General features: G+C 52.3%; 3 protein-coding genes across 4 annotated transcripts; 1 reads left to right on the top strand and 2 right to left on the bottom strand.

Moving 5' to 3' along the window:
- Positions 1-563: 563 nt before the first annotated feature.
- SNRNP40 (small nuclear ribonucleoprotein U5 subunit 40) lies at positions 564-13,712 on the bottom strand. Its single transcript, XM_030464199.1, is given in 11 exon segments — positions 564-1,002; positions 3,466-3,569; positions 6,968-7,029; positions 7,451-7,533; positions 8,416-8,536; positions 9,526-9,648; positions 11,100-11,265; positions 11,844-11,937; positions 12,428-12,557; positions 13,495-13,534; positions 13,536-13,712. Coding segments are annotated over 11 exon segments (1,143 nt in total). The 5' UTR covers positions 13,706-13,712; the 3' UTR covers positions 564-952.
- Positions 13,713-13,946: 234 nt separating this feature from the next.
- Positions 13,947-23,745, top strand: ZCCHC17 (zinc finger CCHC-type containing 17). 2 transcript variants are annotated; one of them, XM_030464200.1, is made up of 7 exons: positions 13,947-14,236; positions 15,359-15,416; positions 15,725-15,825; positions 16,100-16,191; positions 17,297-17,397; positions 18,920-19,068; positions 22,095-23,745. In XM_030464200.1, exons 1-7 carry the CDS (start codon positions 14,195-14,197, stop codon positions 22,272-22,274), a joined length of 723 nt encoding a protein of 240 aa, XP_030320060.1. In that variant the 5' UTR covers positions 13,947-14,194; the 3' UTR covers positions 22,275-23,745. The 2 variants fall into 2 exon arrangements, with proteins under 2 accessions (XP_030320060.1, XP_030320061.1); XM_030464201.1 differs by having other exon boundaries at positions 13,948-14,236; positions 18,920-19,075; positions 22,098-22,212.
- On the bottom strand, positions 23,692-27,488 carry FABP3 (fatty acid binding protein 3). Its single transcript, XM_008498458.2, has 4 exons — positions 27,296-27,488; positions 26,411-26,583; positions 24,104-24,205; positions 23,692-23,974 (listed from the first exon to the last, which is right to left on the bottom strand). Exons 1-4 carry the CDS (start codon positions 27,366-27,368, stop codon positions 23,921-23,923), a joined length of 402 nt encoding a protein of 133 aa, XP_008496680.1. The 5' UTR covers positions 27,369-27,488; the 3' UTR covers positions 23,692-23,920.
- Positions 27,489-27,860: the final 372 nt, after the last annotated feature.

The raw sequence follows: 27,860 nt of genomic DNA, 5'->3' as shown, positions 1-27,860 counted from the left end.
GGAGCATCGTCCACTGAGCAACGCTGGAGACAGGACACCGAGGGCTGGGAGATTCGAGGTTTGTGGTAAAACGCAAACCCGTAGCCCGAATGTTGGTGGTGCTGTGGGTAGGGTTCCATGGGAGGGTTAAGGCCAGGCAAAGTTTTCAGTGGTCACTCTTTGCATTTGTTTGCCAGTCTCGATCGTTTGGACTTTTGGGAGCCTGTAGTGAAATGGTGTCAGGAGTTGCTAATTACAAGGTGGGAGGCCTGAGCTTGTGCCAAGCCCCCCTGTGCCCAGTTAAGCCCTACCCCAGCTGGGCATTAGCAGCATTGGGTAACCAATAAAAAGTGAGCTTCAGAGTGGGTGCCTGGCTCACTCTAGTGCAGCCAGAGGAGGAGGTTTGCAGAGTCTGGAGCACCAGCATGAAACAAGGCTGCCAAGTCTAAAGGTGACAAGATGGCAGCACTGTCTGAAGTGCCTGGCCATGGTTTCCCTGGGTTACCTACGTGCAAGAGCCTTGATTTGGTAATACATGATAGAAAAGTAAACGAGAGCAATAAATCCCAGCCACACAGTTCTTGTAAAAATCTGTGTATTTAAGTTCTGACTGTATAAAAAAAACAGGAGAAACTTGACAGGGAATATACAAAGCCACATATGGAACTCAAACAAATTTTACCAATTTCAAGTGATCTGGGTAAGGGCTTAACAACAGTGGCAAGAGCCAAAACCAAATTCCTTTCAATTCCTTTTTTTCTTTCCTCCCCAAAGGGGTAGGTGGAAAAAAAGTCTGCACTGCAAGACCAGGTGGACAATGCAGTCTGTGAGATGGCAGCTTGTCCCATCAAATTGCTTCAGTGTTTCCCCAGTGCTGCAAACGTGAGGGGGGCTGGCACCAGGGAGAGGAGTCAATCCCACTCTGGAAACCAAGGATCCTGAGGTCCTGAAACCCACTGCCTGCTCCTTGGCTTCACTGGATCTCCCCCATGTAGAGTCTTTTGTCACTGGATGCAGAGAGTACTGCAGGAGAGAGAGAGGGGAGAAGATGAAAATTAAACACAGCAGTTCAAGACCTTGGCTAATGACACTCCACAGGGATCCAATGACTCATCCTGCTAGATGGACATGTCTCAGAGAGCCAAATTTCATTTGCTCCCCCAAAAGGACTTCATGGAGGTACCACTCCAACACCTAATCAGATGCTGTGTGTTGTGGCTGCCATTCCCCTGCCCCAGGACAGGTGGAACAGCAAGGAATGTCCAAAGGAGGCAACTGGGCTGGTGAAGGGATCCAGCACAGATCCTGTGAGGAGAGGCTGAGGGAGCTGGGGGTGTTGAAGCTGGAGAAGAGGAGGCTCAGGGGAGACCTCATCACTCTCTCCAACTCCCTGAAAGGAGGTTGGAGCCAGAGGGGGGTTGGGCTCTTTTCCCAGGCAACTCTCAGCAAGACAAGAGGGCAGGGTCTCAAGTTGTGCCAGGGGAGGTTTAGGTTGGAGATGAGAAAGAATTTCTTTCTGGAGAGGGTGATCAGGCATTGGAATGGGCTGCCCAGGGAAGTAGTGGATTCTCCGTGTCTGGAGATCTTTCCAAAGAGCCTGGATGTGGCACTGAGTGCCATGGGCTGGGAACCACGGGGGGAGTGGATCAAGGGTTGGACTTGATGATCTCTGAGGTCCCTTCCAACCCAGCCCATTCTATGATTCTACGATTCTATGAATGTCTCAACATGAGAGTGGTGAAGAGCAGCACGTGAACACTGGATGCTCTCCAGCATCCTGAAGCAGGATCTTGGCAAGAAGAGGCCAGGTGGCAAAGCAGGCACTACTGTGGGAGCTGGATTGCCACTGGAGGGCACAGCCCAGCCAGGAGAGCCTCACCAGAACCTTTTTGTTTTATCAGGACAGGCAAAATGCAGCTGGCACCCAACTACAATGCAGCACTGAACCACCTGCACCCAGAAAAGACTCCTGAGGGTGTTCAAGATGCAAGTGTTGGAGGAATATGTCAGTCCCACCTCAGAAGTGCTGCTCTTGCCACTGACAATGGTTTCATTTGAGGCCAGGAGACATTTGAAAGACTTCTGCAGGAACTCACAGGCTTGTGTCTGTAAACTTGCTGTATTTCGCACCCTCCCATGCAACCAAGTACCGTGGAGTGGGTGAAGCCATTTAGAAGATAACACTCCCAGATGTTACCAGAATTCAGCTGTATTAATCACACCCAAGTGCCTGGATGTGCTAAAAACTAAAGTTTTTATTTTCAGCTGAGAGACTGATTCCCAAAGAGGAGTCCAGCAGAACCCAGCTGCAAAAAACATGCTCCAAATTGGAGAGATGGCTCCACTGGCCCTGCGCAGCCTCCCAGGGCAATGAGGAACAGCATAAAAACCCCATAACTCACAGCCCTGTTGCAGGCTGTCAGCCTCAGCACAGCCCAGCTCTCAGCTTCACTGTGGGGTTGAGTCTGATCAGCTTTTGGCTAGAGATGCAGTGACCCAACTGAGGGTATTAGCACAAAGAGCAGCTGTGGTCCTGCCAGGGCAGACACTGCACCCACAGTCTGATACCAAACCTGGGCTCAGGTCATGCATGGTGTTAAAATGGTTCTGAAAAAGCCACTAGTGCTGTTGAGTGGTGCCATGTGCAGGACACCTCTAAGAACAGGGGTCAAAACCTGCTACACACAGTCTTGTTTGCTTCCTACAGCTTTTGGGTAAATTAAGAGATCCCAGGCTAAATATACAATGCCAGGTTACCCTAACTCCTTAAAACAGAATCCCAGACTGGTGTGGGTTGGAAGGGACCTTAAAGCTCCCCCAGTGCCACCCCTGCCATGGCCAGGGACACCTCCCCCAGCCCAGACTGCTCCAAGCCCCATCCAACTTTCAACACTGCCAGGGATGGGGCAGACACAGCTTCTGGGGGCACCCTGGGCCAGGGGCTCAGCACCCTCACACCAAATAATTTTTTTTCCTATTATGTAACCAAAACGCTCTCTCTTCCAGCTTAAAGACATCATCCCTTGTCTAAAGTCCCTCCCCAGATTTCCTGTACCTCCCTTCAGGCACTGGAAGGTGCTCCAGGGTTTCCCCAGAGCCTTCTCCCATCCAGGCTGAGATGATAACCACCAAATGTATGGTTTTATCTTTAGTGTCCAAACCCAAGTACCCCAAAACCTTTTTGCAAAGCCCTTGGGAAGTCCAGACAAGCCCAAGACTGCAGCTAGGTCACCCAGAGATGACCACCACCCTAGACCACCAGCCATCCTGCTGCTGTCTCCCCCCCTGGGCAGAACACAGTTGCAGAATCCCTGTGCTCAGACCCAACCCAACTCCTGCCTGCAGGAGAGGTGACAAGCCCTAAGTTTGTGTCTGATTCTTTGAGCTCTGGGCCTCAGGTAATTTTGGGGCTGTTTCCATGGGATCAACAGTTCAGCCAGCTCTGAAGCTGTTTCCTCAGATGACCTGAGGTAGGGAATGACTTACTAATGGGTTCCTCTGGATGGAAAGCCAGTTCATTCACCGACCCAGCATGGCCTGGCAGCTTGTACAAAATCCTTCTGGATGTGGTGTCCCACACGTAGACAAACCTGCAAGAGAGTCATCAGGAGGGGAGGCATTTGAGAAGGGAAAATAGAGCCACCCCACCAGTGGCTTTTTTCCTGCTACTGAAGTGGCAGTGGCTTCTTCACCACCATGGCTACAGCAGATGCAGCTCTTGGGGATAAACAAGGAACCTCTTCAGAGCAAGAGGTTTGCTGCCCTGCCAAATCCAGAAGAGCAGAGGGCTGAGCAGGAAGGAGCCAATATGTCGAGTTGGTGTTAAAAGGCTCAACACCACCACAGGATGGCAGCCAAACCTCAGCCCCCATGTGCAGAGGTGGATTTGCAAGCCTGAGGCTGTGCAGACCCTCAATGGAGCAGCAAGACAGCGGGTAAGGAAAGAGGAAACCAGGAGTAGGGGGGAGGATTCTGCCCCTGGTTTGGGTTGTGTTGGGTGGTCTCAGCACAAATCACAAGAGGAGGAGGAGAGGAAGGGGAAGAAGAGAGAGGAGATAAGTAAAGAGCAGAGAAATAAAGAGGGAAAGAAAGAGAGAGAGAAAGAGAAGGGTCCTGAGTAATATCCTACATCCCAGGGAAGGTGCTGCTGCACCCCACCTGCACAGGAACCCCACATCCCTCCCAAACACAGCAGCCCCCCCACCTGAAGTGGCATTTGTCAACAAGACTGATAGCTCTGCCACAAAACCACTGGTGGCTCAGGAGAGCTGCCAGTTCTGGCTGACACTCACTCTGCCTTCTTGTTCTGCTCTTTAGGGAGGTGGTTGGCAGCTAAACCAAAACCAGGGAGCAGACAAGGGAGGTGGCAGAGTGGCAGTGCCAGGGTTTGCTATGAGGAGCATCTCTGCTGCCTGCACACCCCAGAGGTTTCACTACAGTGATTCACAGGGGACTGCAGAGGGTGAGGGCACAGGGGCCAGGCCAGAAAACACATCAAGAACCAATCCACTGCACTGCACTCCTCCAAAGGAAGATCACTGCCACTGCACATCCCCATGTCTTGCCTGCACAAATTCAAGCACTTGGGGGAGCAGCAGCTCCTTCCTCAGCTCCCCAGGTTCTGAGTACCAAGGCCAAATTGTTTCAGGCTCATGCAATGCTGCCAACAACAGACTCCTCAGTTTCACCTGCTCCTTCTCATTTGTCTGAGGCTGGCACACGGGGTGAAGAACAAGATTCACTCGTACAATTAGCCTGTCTTTTAGCTGAAATAAAAGTGATCTGCTTTTCCTCTCCAAAAAGCACTGGCTTATTTATACCACTTGCTGGCTAGGCAGAAAGGATGCTGGGTGCCATTGCAGGGCAGCCCTGCTTCCTTAGCAGCAGTTGATTTCAGGCTGGAGCTGTTTGTTGGTTTGGTTCTTGAAACACATAAAAGGGAAAAAATTCAAGCCTGTAACTTAAGTCATGACCACCACATCAAGAAGCATTTCTTCAAGCACCACTGTTTTATCTAGCAGGCAAGAACTGTACCAAATGCTTTCTCAAAGCACCCTGCTGTTGTTATGCTGAATTTGGTATTGGCAATTAGGCAACCACTTGGAGTTGTTGATTTTACTATGACCCTTCTAAGGGGCTCAAAAGCAAAAGAAAATTCAGGCAATGTCCCTCCAGCATACACACAGAGACTTCACATCATGCAGGAGAGAACAATCATTGGGGAATTCCTTTGTACTCAAATGAAATGTTTGCTTGATCTAACTTTGCTTTCTCCTCGTTAGACAAGGACCTAGGGGTGTTGGTCAGCAGTGGCTGAAGAGAATCCAGCATATGCCTGGGTGGCCAAGAAAGCCACCAGCCCCCTGGCTTGTGTCAGGAGCAGCGTGGGCAGCAGGAGCAGGGCAGGAATCATCCTCCCCCTGTGCTCCCAAGGAACAAGGGATGGGACAAGAGGAACTTTGGGCCTCAAGTTGTGCCAGGGGAGGTTTAGGTTGGAGCTGGGGAAGAATTTCTCCCTGGAAAGGATTGTCAGGGCCTGGCCCTGGCTGCCCAGGGCAGGGCTGGAGTCCCCATCATCCCTGGAGGGGTTTCAGAGAAACCCCTGGAGATGTGGGGATGAGGGACATGGGGTGGGGGTGGCCTTGGTCAGCAGTGGGGTCATGGTTGGACTTGAGGATCTTGAAGGGCTTTCCCAGCCTGAGGGATTCTGTGGTGGAGTCCCCACCATCCCTGGAGGGGGTTCAGAGCCCTGGAGATGTGGGGATGAGGGACATGAGGTGGGGGTGGCCTTGGCAGTACTGGGGGAAGGGTTGGACTGGATGATCATAAAGGTCTTTTCCAACCAAAATGATTCTATGAAAAAACAAGTTTAAAAGCTCAGAGATAGCAGAAAGTCTTCAGTGCCCTTGCCTGATGTGCCCCAGGTCCTGGCTGTGTGCTCTTGCCCACCAATGTCACAACAAAGCTGCTCTCAGACTGCAAAGCCACATCAGCACCTGCAGAACCAACCTAAAGGGCTCAGGCTTCCAGCAGCACTTGGCAGCTCAACAGCTCAGGCAGAGCCTTGGGGGGTCTGACCCACAATGTCCCCTCACTGTGTGCTCTGCCAGACTGCCCAGAAGGGCTGGGGAGGAGAACCATGTCCCTGGCACTTGCTGTGACAGCTGGTCCCACTATATCTGGACAGGGAAAGCTAAAGTTCTCCCTATCCTCTATCAGAAACTCATTAATTTGCTGATTACTACCACTCCATGCTCTGGACTCCAGCCTGCAGGAATTCCTGTCTCCATGTCACTGAGTGCATCTGGATTTGCTCCAGCAGAGGCTGGTGACCTTCATGGTGACCTCCAGTGTCTGGCATGGACCCTCTGCTGGCTCCCTCCCTCTGGTTTCCTCCCTCTACCCAGTTTACTCCTCGGTTACCTCACACAGAAAAGCTCATTTAAAAGTCCAATGTGTGCTAATCTAGTCAGATCTTTATTTCTCCTTACTCATTAATTCAAGTAAGACTCAAGAACAATCTTTGGAACATCACTGGTGCTCCCTGCAAGCCACTCTGCAAGCCATTTAACTGGTATTTGTGGTGCTTACCAGTACAACCCCCTCACAACACACCACTTGCCCAGGCTCCCTGCTTCCAGAAGACTCTCCCCAAGCATCTGTTGCTGCCTCATTTCCTGCCAACCATGCTCTTGCCAACCATGCAACCTGCTGCTCCTACTCCTGGATGCTGGGGTCAAGCAGAAGTAGTAATGCAGATCTCTAGTCAACTTCTTACAGCAAAATTTTACAGCTCCTCCACTGACACAAAGGGAATGTAAAGCCACTGTAACTGTCACCTGGGCAGGCAGTGCTCACAGAGGGTTGTGTTGTTTTTTACACCTTTACACACAACCCTGAATCTTCAGGTTTTGGTACAACTAACTGCAGAAATGCCTGTAAAGCAATTTGGGATTGAAGGGCACAGAGGAAATCAGTGATAACTCACCTGTCAGCTGATCCCCCTGCTATTTTGCTCCCATCTGGGGACCAAGAGCACCTCAGCAGATTCTAAAGCAAAAGAACAAGTATAAGTTTATTTTCAGAGGAAGATTTGGTTTTCCCCTTCTACTTGAATTAAAATCACCCTAAGACTTTAAATACCATGAGCAACACTGCAGTGATCTCCCTTCAGAAGATGAGATAGTAATTAAAGATTTTATTTTATTGATGGAAACATCCAGTACCTTGTTATTTTACACAAAGTAGATCCTAAATGTAGAAAATACTTAATTTACAGATAACTACAGTTAAACTAAGCAAAGAAATCTTCCTGCAGCTTTAATTGGAATCCCACTTTGTGCATTCATCTTGCTATGAGTTCTTATTAAAGCCTTTCTTGTTGAAATTTGGTTTTAAAAAAACCCACAATTTACAGAAAAGCAAAGAGCATTTTACAAACAACCCTGTTTCAACCTGCAGTCCCAGTCACCTTTTCAAAGTTATGTATGTTCCCCTGAAAAATCTTCACACATCTCTCTTTGGGGGCAAACGGTCGCACATCCCAGATGCGAACTGCAAGAGAGAGTTGACAGTAATTAGCTGGCAGTAATTAGCTGGCAATGGCAGAGCTGTGGGGCAGGGTCAGCTACTGGCAGCCTGCCTTCTCCCCAAATGTGCTGCTAACAAGCAAAGTCCTGCTCCTCTTCATGCCTAGGTGTGCCCAGCAGAAGGATCCAGCAGCTCTCCCCTGCAGAAAGCTCTGATACCAAAGGTCAAATGCAAAACTTTATAATTACCCTGAGCCCACTGCCAACAGGAAGGTAAAAATCCAACCCAGCTATCACACACCTCAGCCACCAGCTCCTTCCACCAGCATTTGCTTCATCCCAACCCTGTGGTCATGCTGCCCACGAGCTCAGCATCCACACAGGGATCAAGTAGTTTGGAAGCTGTGGTGTCACTCCCCACTGTGGGGACACATCCAGACCCCCTGAGGAAAGCCAGCCCTGGACTGCCTTTAATTGCCTGCCCAAATAATGAGTGCCATGGCTTGTGTCCTCACTGCTCTTCTGGAAATCTGACAAACTCTCCTGGTGAGGTGACTGTCACTGCTGTAACAAGAATTCAAGCTTTATCTCTGGAAACAAACTCCCTTCAGCTTGTCTCACTCACAGAATCATAGAACATTAGGGGTTGGAAAGGACCTCTAGAAATCATCTAGTCCAACTCCCCTGCATCCTGCAGGCCACACAGGAACACATCAAAGGGGGTTGGAAAGTCTCCAGAGGAGACTCCACAACCTCTCTGGGCAGCCTGGGCCAGGACTCCCTCACCCTCACACTTCAGAAGTTTCTCCTCACATTGAGGTGGAACTTGAGTTGTTCCTTCCTAAACACCATGTGAAGAGAGAGAGCAGCACCTGGCAGCTGTGCTCTCCCACCAGGCTGGACACACCTGTATTGTCCATGGCATTGGAGAGCAGGTAGGAACCTTCTGAACTCAGGCTGAGGCCTGTCACTGAGTCTGCATGTCCTCTCATGGTGTAGGTCAGCTTGTTCTGGCGTAGGTCCCAAACCTTTCAGACACAACAACATGGGATAATGAAAAAAAAAAAAAAAGAAAAAAACCAAGATTAGTGGAATGGCTGTTTCCAAAGTGTCTCACACTGGTACTGATCAGTCAGTTGATCACATCAGCCTTGTGTTTCAGCTGATGGGGTCTAAAAAGATGAAGCTTGAATTTTACATCTTGTAAAGAAAATGAAATTTGCCCTTTAGAAGACTTCTTCCAGATGTCCAACCACCAAGCAGTTACACATCAGCAGCCCTGTGAGCACAGAATTCTCCTCTACCTGGCTACAGCTCCCAAATTCCACTGACTGATGGCACAAGAGTTGTCCAGACCCCAAAATTTCATGCTGTTCTTTCCCAGAGTTACTGCCTTTCAGGGGGCACCTGGAACAGATCTCATGTCAGTGCTACACTTGGTGAATGATCCTCTGACAAACATGTGCTCCCCAGGGCTGGACAAGGCTGGAGCCTGAGGCTGAAAGCTCAGTAAGACAGACTGCACCACAAAACTATCAGGGGAATCTGTTACCAGCTGAATGAAACACTGAGCTCACACTTAAATAAGAACTTTCCACACTAGCAGGTGACAAAGTAAGCTGCAAACTGGAGCAGAGGGCAGCGTGGATGTGTCACAACATTTTCTTTAGTTTACCTCATATAAGGCTCTAGGGACCCTGTGGGACAGGCACAGACTGACATAAGAGCCAACAGACCATGTTGGCTCCAGTAGGTGACAGCAGCACTGGGACACCTGGCCAGGAATGCCAGAGCTGCCCAGGCTGTCATATGGCACACAGCAACTCCTGGAGCAACTCCAGCTGAGTTTCATTGGCCCTGTATCAACAGAGAAGTCAGACACAGCAGGGCCAAGTGGCTCTTGTGACTGTAAAATTAACCACCAGGCTTCCACATTTGTCCTTGACCACTGCAATTTGTGAGGGGATGGCAAAGGTGGGGGCAGCTGGAGAGGCAGACAGAGACATGGGTGTCTTACCTTAATGTCATTGTCGATGCCTCCGGATATGATCTGGTCACTGGTGTCATTGAAAGTGACAGCCAAGACCTGGTATGTGTTCTGGAAGGTCTGGACAGCAGCTTTTTTCCTGATATCCCACAGCTGAAAAGACAGGGCAGTTGTGAAGTTGCATAAAGATATTTCATGATAAAATTAAGAGAGCTGCACAGATCCTCAGCAGATGCTCCAACTGCTCCCCTGAACTCCCTCCCTCCCTCCCTTCAGAGATCTCTGTAAAAATCAGAGAGTCTGGTGTGGTGGGAGCACAGGGGAGGGGAGAAGGGGCCAAAGTGTCATTCCCAGTTTGCCTTTCTCCTGCTTTGTTAATGCAGAGCAGCACTAACACCTGAGAAGAAGGATCTGCTTAATCTGCACCCCCCCAAGAGTTACAGAAAACAGGAGAGGTCAAGTTTCATAGAATCATGGAATGGATCAAGTTGGAAGGGACCTCAGAGCTCATCTCCTCCAACCCCCTGCCCATGCCCAGGGACACCTCTCCTCCAGCCCAGGTTGCTCCAAGCCTCATCCAACCTGGCCTTGAACACCTCCAGGGAAGGGGCAGCCACAGCTTCTCTGGGCAATCTGTTCCAGAGTCTCAGCACCCTCCTGCTGAAGAACTTCTTCCTCACATCCAGTCTAAGCCTCTTCTCCTTCAGTATAAAACCATTTCCCCTTGTCCTATCACTGCAGACTCTTATGAAAAAAAATCCCTCTCCATCCTTCCTGTAGGTTCCCTTCAGGGATTGGGGGGTAGCTCTAAGGTCCCCCCAGAGTCTTCTCCGGGCTGAACAATCCCAGCTCTCTCAGCCTCTCCCTGTAGCAGAGCTGCTCCAGCCCCTGGATCATTTGGACTCCTCTGGACTCGTTCCCACAGATCTGTGTCCTTCTGGTGGTGGGGACACTGAATAGCTTTTGTTTTCAGAGACAGTCCAGGCTCACTGGCTCAAAGCCCTACCTGCTGCCACCTCCAAGCCATCAGGTCCAAAGGAGGGCAACCAGGCTGGTGAAGGGACTCGAGCACAGACCCTATGAGGAGAGGCTGAGAGAGCTGGGGCTGTTCAGCCTGGAGAAGAGGAGGCTCAGGGGAGACCTCATCACTCTCTCCAACTCCCTGAAAGGAGGTTGGAGCCAGGGGGGGTTGGGCTCTTTTCCCAGGCAACTCTCAGCAAGACAAGAGGGCAGGGTCTCAAGTTGTGCCAGGGGAGGTTTAGGTTGGAGATGAGAAAGAATTTCTTTCTGGAGAGGGTGATCAGGCATTGGAATGGGCTGCCCAGGGAAGTAGTGGATTCTCCGTGTCTGGAGATCTTTCCAAAGAGCCTGGATGTGGCACTGAGTGCCATGGGCTGGGAACTGCAGCAGGAGTGGATCAAGGGTTGGACTTGATGATCTCTGAGGTCCCTTCCAACCCAGCCAGTTCTATGATTCTATGATTAGTTTTCCCTCACCGTTTTCCAACACATTTATCCCAGTTAAACAGAGAGGCTTCTGAATGTTCTTTCAAAACTCCTCTTTCACTTTCCTGACCAGCCTCTCTCCTGACCCCAGGCACTGACCTTCACCGTCCCGTCGTCGCTGCCGGTGCAGACCAGCTGGGGCCCACGTCGTGCTGGGTAACAGGAGTTGACAAAGGACGTGTGGCCCTTCAGCCTCTTCACCCTCTCCCCAGTCTCACTGTCCCACACAGCCACAGTTTTGTCCGTGGATGCTGAGAAGAGCATGCTGCAGAGAGGATCTGCTGTCAGGTGCCCTGTTTGGGAAATATTTCTCCCCTCCCTCCTTTTTTCAGTCCCAAGTTCTGGGATGAAAGCTGGAAACACTCCTTGGGAACATCCCAAGTGCCCAGAGAGATGGGATGTGTCTCAGAAAGCTGACTGAGAGGGGGGGCAGCTCTGCTGGAGGCAACCCAATTAAAGGCTGGACTGGATGATCTTACAGGGGTTTTCCAACCTCAATGATTCTATGATTAAATCCCATTTCTGGATTGGTTTTCAGCCACCTCAAACACTGCCTGGGATAAGCATGGGGAGGAAAGCTCAGTGGCAATGGCTCAAATGCAACAGTGGAATGGGTTTGGAGATAAGCAAATATTTGTTTTCTTTCCCTTCCCAGTCTCTCCCAGCTTAGCAAAAGCAACGTTCTGGTGCTCCTCAGGATAGAAACCAAGGGCACTGGTGTGTTATGGGTGACTCCAGACCCTTTCCTTCACCTGGAAAAGCCATTTCCATTCATTTGTGGAGTGAGCAAGGGCAAGGATGGGTGCAGAGGGCAGCAGGGAGCACTTCCCCTGCACCACTCACCTGCCATCTGTGTTGTAGTGCAGCTCCATGACCGCCCCACTGTGTCCCTTCAAAGTGGCAAAGTTATCACAGTCCCCATAGACATTCCACAGCACTGTGGGAAAGGAAGGAAGAGGTGAGGGCAGGAAGCATGGAAACACGTCCCTGCTGTGGGCAGAGCCTCCTGGAGGGATCCAGCAGAAGGAGCTGTGTCCTGCTGCCACCTCCCTTTCCACTCTGGGACAATGTACAGAAACAAGGATGCATTGTGTGAACCCCAGAGGGGTGTCTGAGCTGATTTATGGTTTCAGATCGATCTGAATTAATTAAGAAAAGCCTTCACCTCAGCACAACAAAGTATAAATAAAACCTGTGTTCCTGCAGACTGCTGCAAACTCAGATTGACAGCAAACTATGGCAGGGAAGTGGGGACACAGCGTTGTACCAAACCCTGTGAGGACCAGCAGCACCCTGCCTGACCAGAGGAGTGGGAAAAAGCTTCTCCTTCCCCTCCTGCTGATGCATTTCACCCTCAGGACCCAGCAGACTGAGGGCTGAGATGAAAGCCCAGCACTCAGCCTGGCTTGCAGTAGTTTGGCACTCACGGATCAGCCTGTCGAAGCCAGCAGAGGCAAGGGTGTTGCCATTGGGGTGGAACTTGCAGCAGTAAACTTCTCCTTCATGCCCTGAGAGCAGCATGATGGGGGCCTGCAGGGAGGAGCAGCGTGGAGGGCCCTGGGGGAGACACAGGGGAGGTGGGTGAGGGGAGAAAGGGGTATCCCCAAAGCCCAGCCAGGACCCTTGGCCCCTACTAACCCCTTGTGAGACCTCCCACACCCACACCACTGCCATCATCTACTCACGTGCCTCCCCTACCCACTCACTACTTGTGTTCCCCTCACCATTTTCAAGAATCATTTTGGTTGGAAAAGACCTTGAGGATCACCCAGTCCAACCCTTCCCCCAGCAGCGCCCTGGACACCCCCACCCCATGTCCCTCATCTCCACATCTCCAGGGCTCTGAAACCCCTCCAGGGATGGTGGGGACTCCACCACAGAATCCCACAGGCTGGGAAAGCCCTTCAAGATCCTCAAGTCCAACCATGACCCCACTGCTGACCAAGGCCACCCCCACCCCATGTCCCTCATCCCCACATCTCCAGGGGTTTCTCTGAAACCCCTCCAGGGATGATGGGGACTCCAGCCCTGCCCTGGGCAGCCTGGGCCAGGCCCTGACAACCCTTTCCAGGGAGAAATTCTTCCCCAGCTCCAACCTAAACCTCCCCTGGCACAACTTGAGTTGTGCCCAAAGTTCCTCTTGTCCCATCCCTTGTTCCTTGGGAGCAGAGCCCGACCCCCCCTGGCTCCAACCTCCTCTCAGGGGGTTGCAGAGAGCCACAAGGTCTCCCCTCAGCCTCCTCTGCTCCAGGATCAGCACCTCAGCCCCTCACAAGTTCTCCAGACCCTTCCCCACCTCCATTCCCTTCTCTGCACACCCTCCCCCCTCCATGCGATGAGGAGCCCAGAGCTGAGCCCTGGATCCGAGGTGCTGCCTCAGCAGTGCCCAGCACAGGGGGACGATTCCCGCCCTGCTCCCGCTGACACACCCGCTCTCTCCTCCCGCACCCCCTCCCCATTCCCTCCCCCTCCGTTCCCCTCCCGCTGCCCGCACCGTTTGCGGCCCGGTCCCGCCTGAGGGCTGCCCCCCCCCCGCCCCCGCCCGGCGCTCCGGGCAGCTCATGGCGGGGCCGCTTGGCGGGGACGGGGACGAGGGGGAGGTCGGGGCCGGGGGCCGCCGCAGGGGCCGCTGCCGGGGCGGTGCCGGTGCCGGTGCCGGTACCGGTGCCCCCCCCGGGCCCTTTCCGTTTCTGCTGTTCGATCATCGCCGCCGCCGCCTCCTCCGCCGTGCCCGCCCGCGCTCCCGCGCTCCCATTGGCTGCGAGCGCCGCACCGCGCCGCGCCGATTGGTGGGTGAGGGTCCGTCGCGCGAGTGACGAGCCCGACGCCAAACATCGCTAACGCTGATTGGCTGAGGGGACCTCGCCCTCAAGCATCGAGCCAGGCGATTGGCGGAACGCTGAGGCGCCGCAAGGAGAAAGGAAGCGGGCGCCGTACCGGCGGCTGCGCGGTGATGGCTGCGGCCTGGCCCTGTCAGACCGGGCCCTGACGGCTCCAGCCGCCGCTTCCCTCCTCCTCTACCTGGGCTTTGCCTCTCGCTGCCCCGCGGGCACTCCTCACGGCACAGCCCCGGCCTGGCCCGAAGCGCCCGCGCGGCGTGATGGTTCCGGTCGCGGTCTGAACCCTCCCTGGCTCCTCCTGGGAGCCACCCAGAGCCGGGGGATCCCTGGGGCGGCTCTGGAGCGTTCTGCAGTATGGAGCCGCTGCCCGAGCTCTACGCCGTCTTTCAGGGAGAGGTTTGTGCGTGTCTGTGCTTGTGGGGCGGCCCCGGGGTTGTCCCGGTCGCTGTCGGGCAGATTCTGATAGCTTGGGTTTGGTGTTTGAGGTGCTGAGTTCCTCGGGGGGTTTGGGTGATGTTCTGCACAGCCGGGGCTGTGTGTTCATAGAACAGTGACGGGATCGGTGGAGTTGGAAAAGAGCTTTGTGATTTAGGAAGGAGATTGAGGTGCTGGAGCAGATCCAGAGAAGAGCAAGGAGGCTGTGAAGGGATCCAGCAGAATTGCTGTGAGGAAGGGCTGAGGGAGCTGGGGGTGTTGAGGCTGGAGAAGAGGAGGCTCAGGGGAGACCTCATCACTCTCTCCAACTCCCTGAAAGGAGGTTGGAGCCAGGGGGGGGTTGGGCTCTTTTCCCAGGCAACTCTCAGCAAGACAAGAGGGCAGGGTCTCAAGTTGTGCCAGGGGAGGTTTAGGTTGGAGATGAGAAAGAATTTCTTTCTGGAGAGGGTGATCAGGCATTGGAATGGGCTGCCCAGGGAAGTAGTGGATTCTCCGTGTCTGGAGATCTTTCCAAAGAGCCTGGATGTGGCACTGAGTGCCATGGGCTGGGAACTGCAGCAGGAGTGGATCAAGGGTTGGACTTGATGATCTCTGAGGTCCCTTCCAACCCAGCCAGTTCTAGGATTCTATGATCCTCAAATCCAACCCTTCCCCCATCCCTGCCCAGGCCACCCCCACCCCATGTCCCTCCTCCCCACATCTCCAGGGGTTTCTCTGAAACCCCTCCAGGGATGATGGGGACTCCAGCCCTGCCCTGGGCAGCCTGGGCCAGGCCCTGACAACCCTTTCCAGGGAGAAATTCTTCCCCAGCTCCAACCTAAACCTCCCCTGGCACAACTTGAGGCCGTTGCTCTTGTCCTGTTCTCGTGTCTGTGGAGTCACACCTGTAGCTCACTACATGGCTCAGATGCTCACCTGGATATTGTAGGAGTGGTTCCCTGTCCCTTCCTGGTTCATTTTTCCAATCTGCCTTGACATGTAAAGCTGCAGGAAAGAAGGAGATCCCTGTAGCCTTTCTGTGCTTTGCAAATGGGTGCTTTCTGAAGAGCTTCACTGTAGCTGTTGTCCTGGTTTCCTCTCCAGGTTGCTGCAGTGACAGAATATGGAGCATTTATAAAAATTCCCGGCTGCAGGAAGCAAGGTTTGTTCTTTCTTTTGTTCAGATGTAGCTGTGTGTGTCTTTATAATTACCTACAAGTGGTGCTGTTCTGATGTTATGGACTTTATGTACCTTACTCCATAAAAAAAAAGACATTAACAAGGATCAGCCAAAGATGAAAAAGCACTGTTAGCTTTACTTAAAATTTAATTTACTAATGGTACAAAACCATTTCCTTCCCCCAAGGATTGTCTTGCAGTACTTTGGAGCCCAGAGTTCCAGAGACAGAATGATAGTTGAGTAATGACTTTTCACTTTTATTTCTTTTTCTCTTTGAAAACCACAACCAGGCCTTGTCCACAGGACCCACATGTCCTCCTGCCGTGTAGACAAGCCCTCAGAGATAGTGGATGTTGGAGACAAGGTGTGGGTGAAGCTTATTGGGAAAGAGGTAATGTTAATTCTTGTCTCTTCAGTGCTGTGTGAATAAAAATAATGCAAAAACAGTTAACTGAGGACTCTGTGCTCAGGGGCTGTGTGTTTCTGTTGGGTTTTGGGGGATTGAGGGGCTCTGTTTTACTGACAGGTGAGGGCTCTTTGCCTGATTTTCTGTCACTCCTAATCATGCAGTTAGGAAAAGGAACTTCATTAAGAATTTTGGCTTCAGAGCATAGTGTATTTATTAACATCCTTGTCATTTACTCTTCTCATTCTATATCTTCTAGATGAAAGATGACAAACTGAAGCTTTCCCTCTCCATGAAGGTTGTTAACCAAGGCACAGGAAAGGACCTTGATCCAAACAATGTTTCCCTTGAGTAGGTAAATCCTGAGCTGAATATGCTCCATCAGAGAGGCTGCTGCTGCCTGCCCTGCAGCCCTGCCTTCCCTGCCATATTTATTCCCTCTCTCTCTCCCTCCTCCTTTGGATGGTGAAGGGGGGCTTTTCCTGAGCCCCTGGTGATGCTCTGACAGAGGGCACTCCCTTCTGCCCTTGTCCAAAGGAGGCAACTGGGCTGGTGAAGGGATCCAGCAGAATTGCTGTGAGGAAGGGCTGAGGGAGCTGGGGGTGTTGAGGCTGGAGAAGAGGAGGCTCAGGGGAGACCTCATCACTCTCTCCAACTCCCTGAAAGGAGGTTGGAGCCAGGGGGGGGTTGGGCTCTTTTCCCAGGCAACTCTCAGCAAGACAAGAGGGCAGGGTCTCAAGTTGTGCCAGGGGAGGTTTAGGTTGGAGATGAGAAAGAATTTCTTTCTGGAGAGGGTGATCAGGCATTGGAATGGGCTGCCCAGGGAAGTAGTGGATTCTCTGTGTCTGGAGATCTTTCCAAAGAGCCTGGATGTGGCACTGAGTGCCATGGGCTGGGAACTGCAGCAGGAGTGGATCAAGGGTTGGACTTGATGATCTCTGAGGTCCCTTCCAACCCAGCCCATTCTATGATTCTATGATTCTGGATGTCACCAAGCATCAGGCAGGGGCTGGAGGAGGCTGTGTGGAGTTCCAGCCCTTCACACCTCACTGGGATTTTTGTAGTGAAATGAGGCAATCAGGTGTTGCTAATTACAAGCTTGTGTTAAGCCCACCTGTGCCCAATTAGGGCTGACCTCAGCTGCACATAAGCAGGATTGGTCACCCAAGGAAATTGGCTTCTGTGATGCCATCTCTGTAGCTTTGGCAAGTTCCTGGGGCACCCAGGTCACCCAGTCCTGCTCATGTGTCAGAGTGAGAGTGCTCAGGTAGTGGTAAAAACAATGAGAGGTAACAGCATGGTTTATCTGATGAGCAGTGGGTCAGCTCTGCTCCTGAGTGCAGTTAAGTGGTGCTTTTAGAGCAACATTAGAAAAAAAAAACCTTGTATTTAGATCATGTCCATATAAATATAGAGGGAGAAGGGGCTGAAAATGGAACTGTCCTCCTCTTTCCAGTCAGGATGAGAGGAAGAAACGCCCATTCAGAGACTTCACGAGTCAGAAGATCACCCTTGAAGCTGTCTTGAACACTGTGTGCAAGAAGTGTGGGTGCAAAGGTATGTCCATGCAGTGCTGTCTTGTTGCTTCAGTGCAGCCTTGTTCTAACCAGGTGCTGACCTGCAGGTGGGATGGGAGCAACATCTGTTTTGTGGCTGTGTCTTACTGTATAAGGGCTGGGTTTTCATGGAATCACTCAGGTTGGAATGATTATCAAGGATAATCATTCAGGATTATAATAATTCAGGATTATCAAGGTCAATTGTCAGCCCAACACCACCATGCAAACCAAACCATATCCTGAAGTGCCACGTCCACATGTTTTTTGAACACTTCCAGGGATGGTGACTCCTGGGCAGCCTGAGACCACTCACTCACTCAGTTAAAAAACTGCTCCTGATATCCAATCTGAACCTCCACTAGTTCAGTTTGAGGCCATTCTTCTGGTTACGTGGGAGAAGAGACAACCCTCACCTTGCTCCATCCTCCTTTCAGGTAGCTGTAGAGAGCAGTATGCCTCAGCCTCCTCTTTTGCTTCTAGATGTCACTGTTAGGAGAACTACATTTTCTACCACTTGTTACAAAAAGCAAAGACTTAGTTGAACTTTTGTAGAGGTTTGTTTCTTAAATTGCATCCTGTTGAGCTTCCTGTAAAGACCCTTCCTCCCGAGGGCAGGATCCATGCAGGTTCCCTTTTTGCAGCATTTGTGTTTGTGTCCTACAGTTGAGCTCTTGTTCCAGTGCTGCATTTTAAGAAATAAACTTCCACCATCACCACATCATTTCATTCTGGAGAACTGTCAGTAGAAATCACTTACTCATTGCTTGTTGGGAACAGTGCTAGCTTGCAAGTCTTTGAGCCAGAAACAAGTGGTTATTTTTTTTAACCTGGTTGGGGTTTTTTTTTTGTCTTCTGCAGCAGTAGGAAGTTGGCTTCTGTGATGCCATCTCGGGAGCTTTCGCAAGTTCCTGGGGCACAAAGTGTTTGGGTTTTTTTTCCATGTGGAGTTTTTGCTGCTCCCTGGTTGTCTTAGGTTAGTTAGCCAGAGAGTAAAGTGCAGAGCTGGAGTTAATGCTGTTCTGGAGAAAGGTTAATAAATATTGTTCTCTGTAGTGATAACAATCTTTTTAATTTAAAAACTGAAAGTAAATTGGGTTCTGCATAGTTCCAGTTGCCTTTTAAATGATGAAGTCAACTCCTAACAGGCAGGGAGATGTGGTCTCTCCTCAGTCTCCACTACAGCTATTAGTAGGTCAGCTTCAGTGTCTCCCAAGCAGAAAGGGTAGAACCAGAAGGAGCTTATTTCCTCTATTTTTGTGGTATTTACCAGTTCATTCTCTATCCCAGGCACTTCTCCATGATGTTTAAGCCCTGGTGCAGCCACATTTCTACCAATTGCCCTGTTCAGAGTAGAGTGTCTTAGTTTTTGCCTGACTGATCTTTGCAGAATGCTCTGGCTTGTGTTTGCTCCCTGGTTTGTTTAATCAGATCATGTGAAACAAACTGAAATGGTAGGACAAAAAAACAAAAACCAAAAAAAAAACCCAGGTGTGGGTTGCTCCAAAATGACTCTTTTACAGGTCATTTTACCAAGGAATGTTTCATGCAACCTGGAGGTACCAAATACAGCCTCATTCCAGAAGAGGAGGAAGAGGAGGTGGCAGCAGGAGGATGTGAAAGAGATAAAAAGACCAGCGTGGCTGATGAGTCTTCAAAAAAAAGGAAGAAGGTACAAAGTGCCCTACTGCTTGCCTGGAAAAGTTAGTCAGATCATTTATTCTGTGTAGTTACAGCTGTGGTTTACTACAGCAACAGAAAGTGGCTCAGTTTTGTGAAGGTGGTAGCCCAGTTGGCTCTGCATAGTGGATCCAGTAAGGGGAATGGGATCAGTCTTGGCTGAAGATCCTGTTGCCTGGTTCCATTTCAAGCTGTGCTTTGTTTCTGAACTACATGAGATCTTGCTCAAGAATGCCTTGGGCTTGTCTGTGGGGTGCTGTCATGCTGTGATAGTAAATCCAGGTACTCCTGTGCCTGTTCTGATCTTGGAAACACAGCACTGAGCTGAAACACCTCTCAGAGCCCAGGCTAATGTGACTTGGACCTTCCTGAACTCCAGACATTGGGCTTCTCCCCTGCCATGGAGCAGTGTGAGAGCCATGGGTGATACCTCAGCACAGCTTCTCCTCCCTTGTGCTCTCTTCCCTCTAGCAGTGATGGTGTTTGCCTGAGAAGGGCTCATGTAGCTGTCATTTAAGCACTGTGGGGAAAAAAAATGATACTAAGAGGTGCACAAATAGCTCATTATCTTACCAGTGCCCCTCTGCCTGGTGAGGAATCCCCTGCTGAGGCTCCAGGTTGTGTGGGTCACTGTCCTGAATGTGTTACTCATTTTTTGGGGGGAGTCTGTGGATTAATAGTCTTCCTATTTTTCCTGGTTTTATTCCTTTGGTCTTCCTCCTTTCTCGTGGAGGCAGATCAAAAGTTTTCATATGTTTTCCAGTGCTGGAAAATTAAACTTTTGAGCTTTTTGGAGGCATGATGTGGGATCCTTGAAATAAATAGCTCCCTTGTTGTCTTGGATCCCTGCTGGTATCTTGTCAGGGAGCCACCATGTGCTTCCCTGGAGCCCCAGGGAGGGGTTTACACAAAGCAGAAATAGCTCAATCTGCCTTGTACCAGTTGTTCTGCTGACCCTGCCCCATTTGATCTTTGTAATATAAATACAGAACTTACATTTTTAAATGAGAAAATGGGGAGCTGCTGCCCACCATCCACTCAGTGTCATAGCAATAGTGTCAACATGATCATCATTTTTTCCTTCATCTGATGTTTCCTTGCAGTTTCTGGGTGTTCCCTCCTCTCCCTGGAGACTCCTCTCCTCACAGAGATACTCAGGGGTCCTTACCCCCTTCTTTCTCAGCTTGCCTTCCCAATAGTTCCTCACTTTCCTCCTTCCTGAACCCCACAGGATTTGTGGGGAATGGGGGGGTGCTTCAAGTCACTGCATTGGCCCAGGGCAACAAATCCTTTTGGTGCTCTGCACAAGACCATTGTGTTGCCTCCCCTAATCCTGGAGGTTGTGTGAAGAGCATTCCAGGAGCCTCTGACAGCTGCCCAGGCCCTGGCCATGGCCCTTGTGCTTTTCCTCCATGGGTCTCAGGGTGAAGGAGCTCCTACAGGAATTTGGCAGCAAGCCTGGGCTGAGCTTGTGTGGGAGGGAGGAGTGCTGAGAAGAAAGGAAGCCTTCTGATCTTCTCTCCTGTCTGTCTTTCAAGAAAGGATCTGCTGTTTCAGCACTTCGAGTCACCCCTCAGATTCAGATTCTACGAAAACATCTTCTGCTCAGAGGCATTGATTAACTTATTCCTGGCTTGATTGATGATGCTCACTGGAACTGCATTGCAAATGTCACCTCTGGTGGCTTTTCAGCTGCCTTTGCTGCTCTTTTTTTCCCCACCATGGAGAAGATTTCCTGCTTGCAGATGTCTCTGGATATACAAACCACACCTTAATTGTTCATCTGTGACCTGTAGTTGATCCAGCTTTAGTCCATCATCACTTGTAGCTGGTTCTTGTTTTACTAGTTCTGAAATGGCAGCAGCTTAGGGCACAGCTCTTCACACATTCTGCTGTTCTCCCATTGTCCTGTCTGTGCTTTTCAGAGCTTTGCTGTGTTTGTTTAATGACCTCAGACTGGATTCTTCTCATCAGATTAATGCTGACTGCTCTTCAAGCAAGGGATGTAGCAGTACCTTGACATTTATGTAATGAATCTTGATTTGAACTAAATTCCATGGTAGAACTTCACATTTTTCAGTTTGTGCTTTCTTTCTAATAATTAAAAAAAAATAACAAACCTGCAGAAAGATGTTTGAAAATTCATTCTAATTTCTCATAAGGTCAGGCATAACTTCTCTGAATCAGACTATAACTCCAAAAAAGGGTCTGACAAAAAAGCTTTAAACTTCTTGGAGAGTTCTGGACACTCCTTTCTTGTCTCAAAACCAAAGACCTTTACAAGGAATGAAATGCAGTAACATTCTTAAAGCCTGCCCCAGGGCAATTTCCCTTCCAAAGGCCAGGAGGGAGCCTGGGGTGCTGAGATGGTTCTCTCTTAATTCCATCTTCTTCAAGATACTCAGAGCAGTAGAACCAACACTAGCAGGGTAGAACTCATCCTGATGTTCTTCAGCATGCTGGCTCAGGTTTTGTGGATTAGTGATTTTGAAGCAAATTCATTCCTTTTTGGTAGAATTGTGATGGTTACAGAAATTGGACAGGATGTACAAGGAACCCTGAGGTGCAGCTCTGCATACTCCTTGGCCCTCTGCATGGTTGCACTAAGAGTCTGCTTGGGGCAAAACCCACTCAAAATGTTGACACAAAGGTAGTGTTTGTAGCTCTGGGGGAGTGCCTGGGTGTGCCCCAGAGCTGAGCTCCATCCATCACCACTCATCCCTTCTGCAGACCCATTGGGAGCTCAGGGTGGGGCAGGGCTTTGCTGCCATGGCTGGAGGCAGCAGGAACCCAACCTGAGCTCTGGCACTGCCCTCTGTAAACCAGAGAACCTCTCCTGCTGGCACAGGAGTAAGCACTGGTCAGTCTCCCTGAACTGAGTTTGTTGAAATCATCTTCGTGTCCCTCTGGACACTCATGTCTGAGCAGGCTCCCCCTCTGTCACAGCACTAAAGAGGGAGTTCAAGGGACAGTTTTCCTCCGTGTGAGGTTTTTTATTTCTTTTCCTTCATTCACTAGGAGAAGAAGAAAAAGAAGCACAGGAATAAGCAGTCCTCTGAATCAGCCTCAGAGAGCTCAGACTCAGAGAGTGATGGAGATCAGCCAGGCAGCAAGAGGACCAAGCACGTGGGGAAGCCCAGCAAGGCTCAGAAGAAGAAGAAGAAGAAAAAGAAGCATAAGAAGAAGCCTCGGGATTGAGTCCCTGACACCCCCTGAGTGAGCAGAGCTGAACCTGAGCCCCTTGCTCCAAGGACAAGGAGCTTCCTTCTCCTAGGAGTGACACTTGGAGTGTGTGGTACCAGCTGTTGACTTTGCAGCCTGCCATTCCCTCTCACCAGTGGGCACACCTGCCCAAACTGGCTCATTACACCCCTTCCTCAGCACCTCTTCTCTCCTGGGTCCTTGTGTTTTCCTGTGGGGGAGCTGCCAGCAATCCAGAGCGTGTGGGCACCCAGCCTGGGTGACACCAGCCCCCATCCAGCTGTCTCTAAAAGGTGGAGCCACGTGGCCATGGTCTCCCTGCCTGTCCCCACACCGCCCTGGGGACAGAGCTGGTTGGTGTTGGGCCCTGTGATGGGACCATGTCCTCCCAGCCCTTATTGATGTGGAGCTACTTGGTTTTGGTGCAAACCTTCCCCCAGCCTCACTTGTTTTGCCTGCAACTGTCAGGAGTAAGAAACAAATGGGGGAATGGAGATACTTTAAGTAAAGATAAACTGTGGTGTGTTTAGTTCCTTGGTAAAGTGAGGGAAAATACATTTCTCCAGTCTCCAAGTGTACTTTGTACTGGGGTCTTTTGTAGTTCCCTTCATAGGGAGGGTTGCATGAGAGAGGCTGTGACCTGCATGGAAAGGTTTTTTTCCAAGTCCTGGCTGCTTTCAGAGGTTCCCTGGGATGGGTAGGGGGCTGTGGTGAGGTGAAGAAGCCTGCTCCCTTCAGCTGAGGAGCAACTGGGACATAAATGTAGCTGGAACTGAAGGTCTGAAGGGAAGGGCTGGTGCCTGCATGGGCTCTGTGGTGGCTGCTGGAGGTTTGCTGGGGGCAGCTTGGTCCCTGTGGGGACAGATGTGACACATTGAGAGAGCTGAGTCACCCAGGGGTACAGAAAGCAGGACTGGCAGTGACCCCTGGGTGGAGCAGGAGGATGTGGGGTGGCCAGAGGCACCTTGCCCTTTCTCCATGTGCTTTGTCCTTCCCAGTGCCTCTCATCCTAGTTCCAGTCTCCCTTTCTGGTCTGGTTCCTGTCCCCAGATCATCCTCAGGGTTCTTGTGACCATGACCCTGGCATGGGCACTGCCAGGCATGACCCTCATCTGGTGCTCTGGAGAGTCCCACCTGGAGGGCTGGGATGGAGCCTGCAGGGGGAGTAAACCAGTATTCCAGCCAGAAAAGCAGATTTCTAACCCTAACCATCCCTGTTATTTCCACAGCTCAGAGAAGGAGTGCTACTAGGATCATTGGGTGTTTAACCCTGTCACTGCCAAGCTGGATTTACTCCCATTTCCTCCCCACAGCTCCTCGTGGTTCCACACTCTGGGTGTGCCCCCCAAAAAAAGCCTTTTCCCAAGTAAACTGACTGCAGAGCTGTAACAACATGGCCTTTATTTTTTTTTTCCCAAGTGTTTTTTTTTTTTTCTCCATTATTAATTAAAAAAAAAAATGGAAAAAGAAACCAAACCACAAAAGCACCACCCAAGCCTCAGGCAGCCTCAGGAGGAGGTGATGAGAAGAGGGCAGGAGGCAGCCCTGAGGCCATGGCCAACCCTGCCCGGCGCGGGGAGGCGATGCGGGGGAGGGTGGAGGTGGCACCGGGTGAGAGGCGGAGGAGCTGGGGACAGCACCATCTATGTCTCCTTCTCGTAGGTGCGGGTGGAGACGACGTTGCCCATGGTGAGCGTCTGGCAGCAGAAAGGATCGGGGAAGGGGGGGGGGGTGTTCAGCTGTGCTAAGCTAGTGCAGCCTCTCCAGCTGGCTGTGCTCCCCCCTCTCAGCCCCCCCCAAATCTAAATTCTTTGTTGTTCCCTTACCAGAATCAACTTCCCATCCTTCAGCTCCCGGACCAGCGATGTCTCCTTCCCATCCCACTTCTGCACGTGGATGAGTTTGCCCCCATCCAGCGTGACCAAGGACTGCAGGGAGGGAACGAGATGCATGTCACCACGGGGTGTCCCAGGGCTTTGTGCCCATGGCCCTGGTCCCCTCAGAGGGAATGATGCTGGGCATCTTCCTGCTCACCCTGGGCCTCAGGGACCAGCAGTGAGTGTCCCTTGGGATACCTGGCCAGCAGCTTTGCTTCTTCAGCCCAGTTCAGCACGGGCCACATCCTGCTCTGGTTGCCAGCTGGGTCCCAGCCTCGGCTGCCCCCCAGTAGCCCAAAGCCAAGTTGGATGAGACTTGGAGCAACCTGGGCTGGTGGGAGGTGTCCCTGCCCATGCAGGGGGGTTGGAACTGTATGAGCTTTAAGGTCCCTTCCAACCCAAACCCTTCTGGGATTCTATGCACCCTGGGCACCACTGTGGTGACCCTGACCAGGACCACATTCTGCTCTGGGGCTGCTGGGATCTGATCCTGGTCTCTCTCAAGCACAGCTCTGGTGCCAGAAAGGATGAAAGTGTTAGGGTACCAGTGCTTTGAACCGAGATCTCCCCCCCACACCCAGGAACTGTTTTGGAGAGGCTGATCCAGCAAACACTTCTCTGCTCGCCGGGGTTGGTGTTTGCTCAGCCGCTGCTGTTGATTCAGCCCCAAAAACCTGGCTGGTGCCAAGGCTGCTGTGACAGCCAGCACTGTGTGGGGTTGTGCAAGGACAGGCAGCACACCCAGCTGCCCAGCACCAGCCTGCCCTCTGCCCCCCACCCAGCTCCTCCAGAGCCAGCTCCTGCCCCATGGGTCTCCCCACATCTCGGGGATCCTGTGGGCTGGGACCACGAAGCCCCATGGACTGGATGAACCAGTCCTTGGGTTCCCCCATGGATTGGGAACCTGAAGCCCCTGGCTTAGGTGACCCATGGCTTGGGTGACCTCTGGCTTAGGCAACCCATAGTTTATGGGACCCATAGTTCAGGTGACTCATGGAGGGGGAGCTCCCATGGACCCAGACAAGTTCAGCTCACCTTGAGCTTCATCTTAGCTCCCTTGCACAACTTGGGTGCCCCACAGCCCTGGACCCTACACATCCTGGTGCAGCCCACAGGTTGGGTTCCTTGGACTTAGTGTGCCCCATAGCATGGCAGCACCTGCCTGCCCCATCCCGTGCAGCCCCATGGCTCAGGCAGCCGTCCCTCACCGTGTGCCCTCTGGCCACCATCCAAGGGGTGCCTGAAGGGCACATCCTGGGCTGCAGGCTGGAGCTGGTGGCAGGTCACACGTCTCTGCTGCCCTGAGCATAGTTTCCACCAGCTCCAGCAGATCCAAGCAGCGACAGCTCTGCAGGGACGTGCTGCCCCGTGTCCCCATGTCCACCTTGCTCACATTCATCCCCTTTCAGCACACCCTGGCTTTGGCCCTGGCCCTTGTGCTTGCTGCTTTGGGGCTGGGGAAGGGGATTTGTGTCCAACGAAGCCCTGAGGTGCCTCCTGGGCTGGGTGCGGGGACACGGGGCTGCTGGCTGCTCCATGAATGGAGTCTTTAATGGTGCATGGGACACAGCAGGGAAATGAGGAAAAAGCAGGGGCTGGAGCAGTCTGCAGGAGGAATTGTCACTGCAGGGTGGAAGAGGCCTCCAAAAGAGCTCCATCCCCTCTCAAGGTGGATTTTTTTTTTTCTTTTGCTCTTAGCGGGAGGAACAGCCCAGCTGGGGAGGTACTGGGCTCTCCCGGGAGACATCTGCCCCGGGGGAGGCATCTGCCTGGCAGGATTGCCCAGCTGCTCCATCCCTGCCTACAGAGCTTCCGCGCTTGGGAGGGGCAAGGAAGGAAGGGGCTTAACAAGAAACGTGGTGCTCCTCTCCCCCCGGAGCAGGGACAGCACTCACTGCCACCCCATCGGGTCCCTTTGCCTCCTCTTGAGCAAGCCCCGGGCCGGCGGGCTCTTGGCGTTTGCAAGCTCAGCTCTTGCACAAACTTTCCGGCGGCTCCAGCCCGCCCCGTGCTGCTTTCCAGGGGAAAACCCCTCTGCAAAATGGGGCAAGGATGGGAGGAGGGAAGGGGAGATCAGCTGGCTTGAGCACCAGCCACGGTGGGCAAAGCCATGTCACCTCCCCTGGGCAAAAAGGATGGAGCCCCAGAGCCAAAAGCTGCTGGTTGAATGCGGTAGAGCCCACGGACCTTTTTCTTTCTTTTTTTTTGGGGGGGTGGTATCTGAAACTGGGGGAGGTGGGGGATCAGGGGGCTCACCTTGACATGTCTGTCATCCGCTGTGGTCTCGTCAAACTCCTCTCCCAGCTTGAAGCTGATCTCGGTGTTCTTGAAGGTGCTTTGAGTCTTCAGGGTGATCTTGTCGCCTGCCACCTCGATGATGGTGGTGGGTTTGGTGAACGCGGCCACCTGCCGCGTGGCAAAGCCCACGCCTGAAGGGGGGAGGGAGGGTCTTTTTGGGGGGCTGAGGGTGCGTGGAGGGGCAGGATATGGCTCGCAGGCTCCTGTCCCCACCATCATCCCCCCAAAGCTCTTCCTCCCTGTCATCTTGGGGGTTGAACCCACAAACTGCTCCCCACCTGCTGTTCTGGGGAAACCCCACCGTGTCTGGGGGTGGGATGTGTCTCCGGTGTATGGAAGAGGAGGTGGCTGGGAACACTACTGGTGCTTGGGTCTGGATCCAGCACACACCAGCTCTTGGGCTGGATGGGGTTGGGGGGACATTCGTGTCACTCCCACCCCCTCCGGGCAGACCATTCCCCACCCATCCTGTGCAGGAGATAAGACAGGGATGGCTCCGGGGGGATGAAGGCTGATTGAGTCCTAAGCAGCTCCCTGTACCCCGGGGGGTGCATCGCACCCCCTCCCTCCAGCATGTGCTGTCCCGAGGGTGGCAGGAAGGGGAGGGTTAAGTCCCCCCTTACCAACCCAACCCTACAGGCACAAAGCTCCAGAGCTCCTTCAATAAACCTCCCTCAGGCAGCAGCGACCCCTGCACACCCCCAGCCAGAGCCCGGTGGGGAGGGGGCTGCATTTGCTAGGAAAAAATGGGAGGGAGGTGTTGTGGGAAAAACCAAAAAAAAAACCAGGAGGTGATGTCCTGACTCCAGCCCCCCCTCCCCGCAGCCTCCTCTCCTCACTCACCCAACGCTTTCATGTACTCATCGAAATTGGCCGTATCCACCATCTTCCAGGTGCCCACAAAGGCGTCGACCATGGCGAGGTGGCGAGGGGGGCACAGAGCCACACGTGTGTCTCGTCGGGGGGGTGGAGGTTGGTGCGGTCCGGCAGGCTGTGAGCGTGGCCCGGAGCACCCAACTCGCAGCTGCCTGCCGGCTTCGCAACCGCCTTAAATAATGTCCTCATCACATGATTGGAAAGAGCACCAGCGGCTCCAGAAATACTCCTCTCGGCAGCGCTGCCAGCGGCCACCGCGGCCCCAGCCACCCCGAGCTTGTCTCCGGCCCCCAACCTCTGTCCGGACTCCCTGGTGATAGAGGGTCAGGCTGGGTGAGGTTAGAGAGGGGAAGGATGGAGTGGGTCAGTTGTGTCATTAATTGGGTATGGTCTCTGTGCTGGCCATATGGGGTACCCAAAGGACACGGGATATAGGGAAACTGAGGCAGGACAAAGCTGGGCACGGTGGGTGTGTAGCCACCCCATGGTAGCTCCGAGGAGGAGGGGTGGGGGACAGGTGCTGCCTGTGGTC

This window comes from Calypte anna, chromosome 23, assembly GCF_003957555.1.
Source record: "Calypte anna isolate BGI_N300 chromosome 23, bCalAnn1_v1.p, whole genome shotgun sequence".
Lineage (NCBI taxonomy): Eukaryota > Metazoa > Chordata > Aves > Apodiformes > Trochilidae > Calypte > Calypte anna.
The sequence above is the reverse complement of the archived record's forward strand: the minus strand, read 5'-3'. Positions and strand labels throughout refer to the sequence as shown.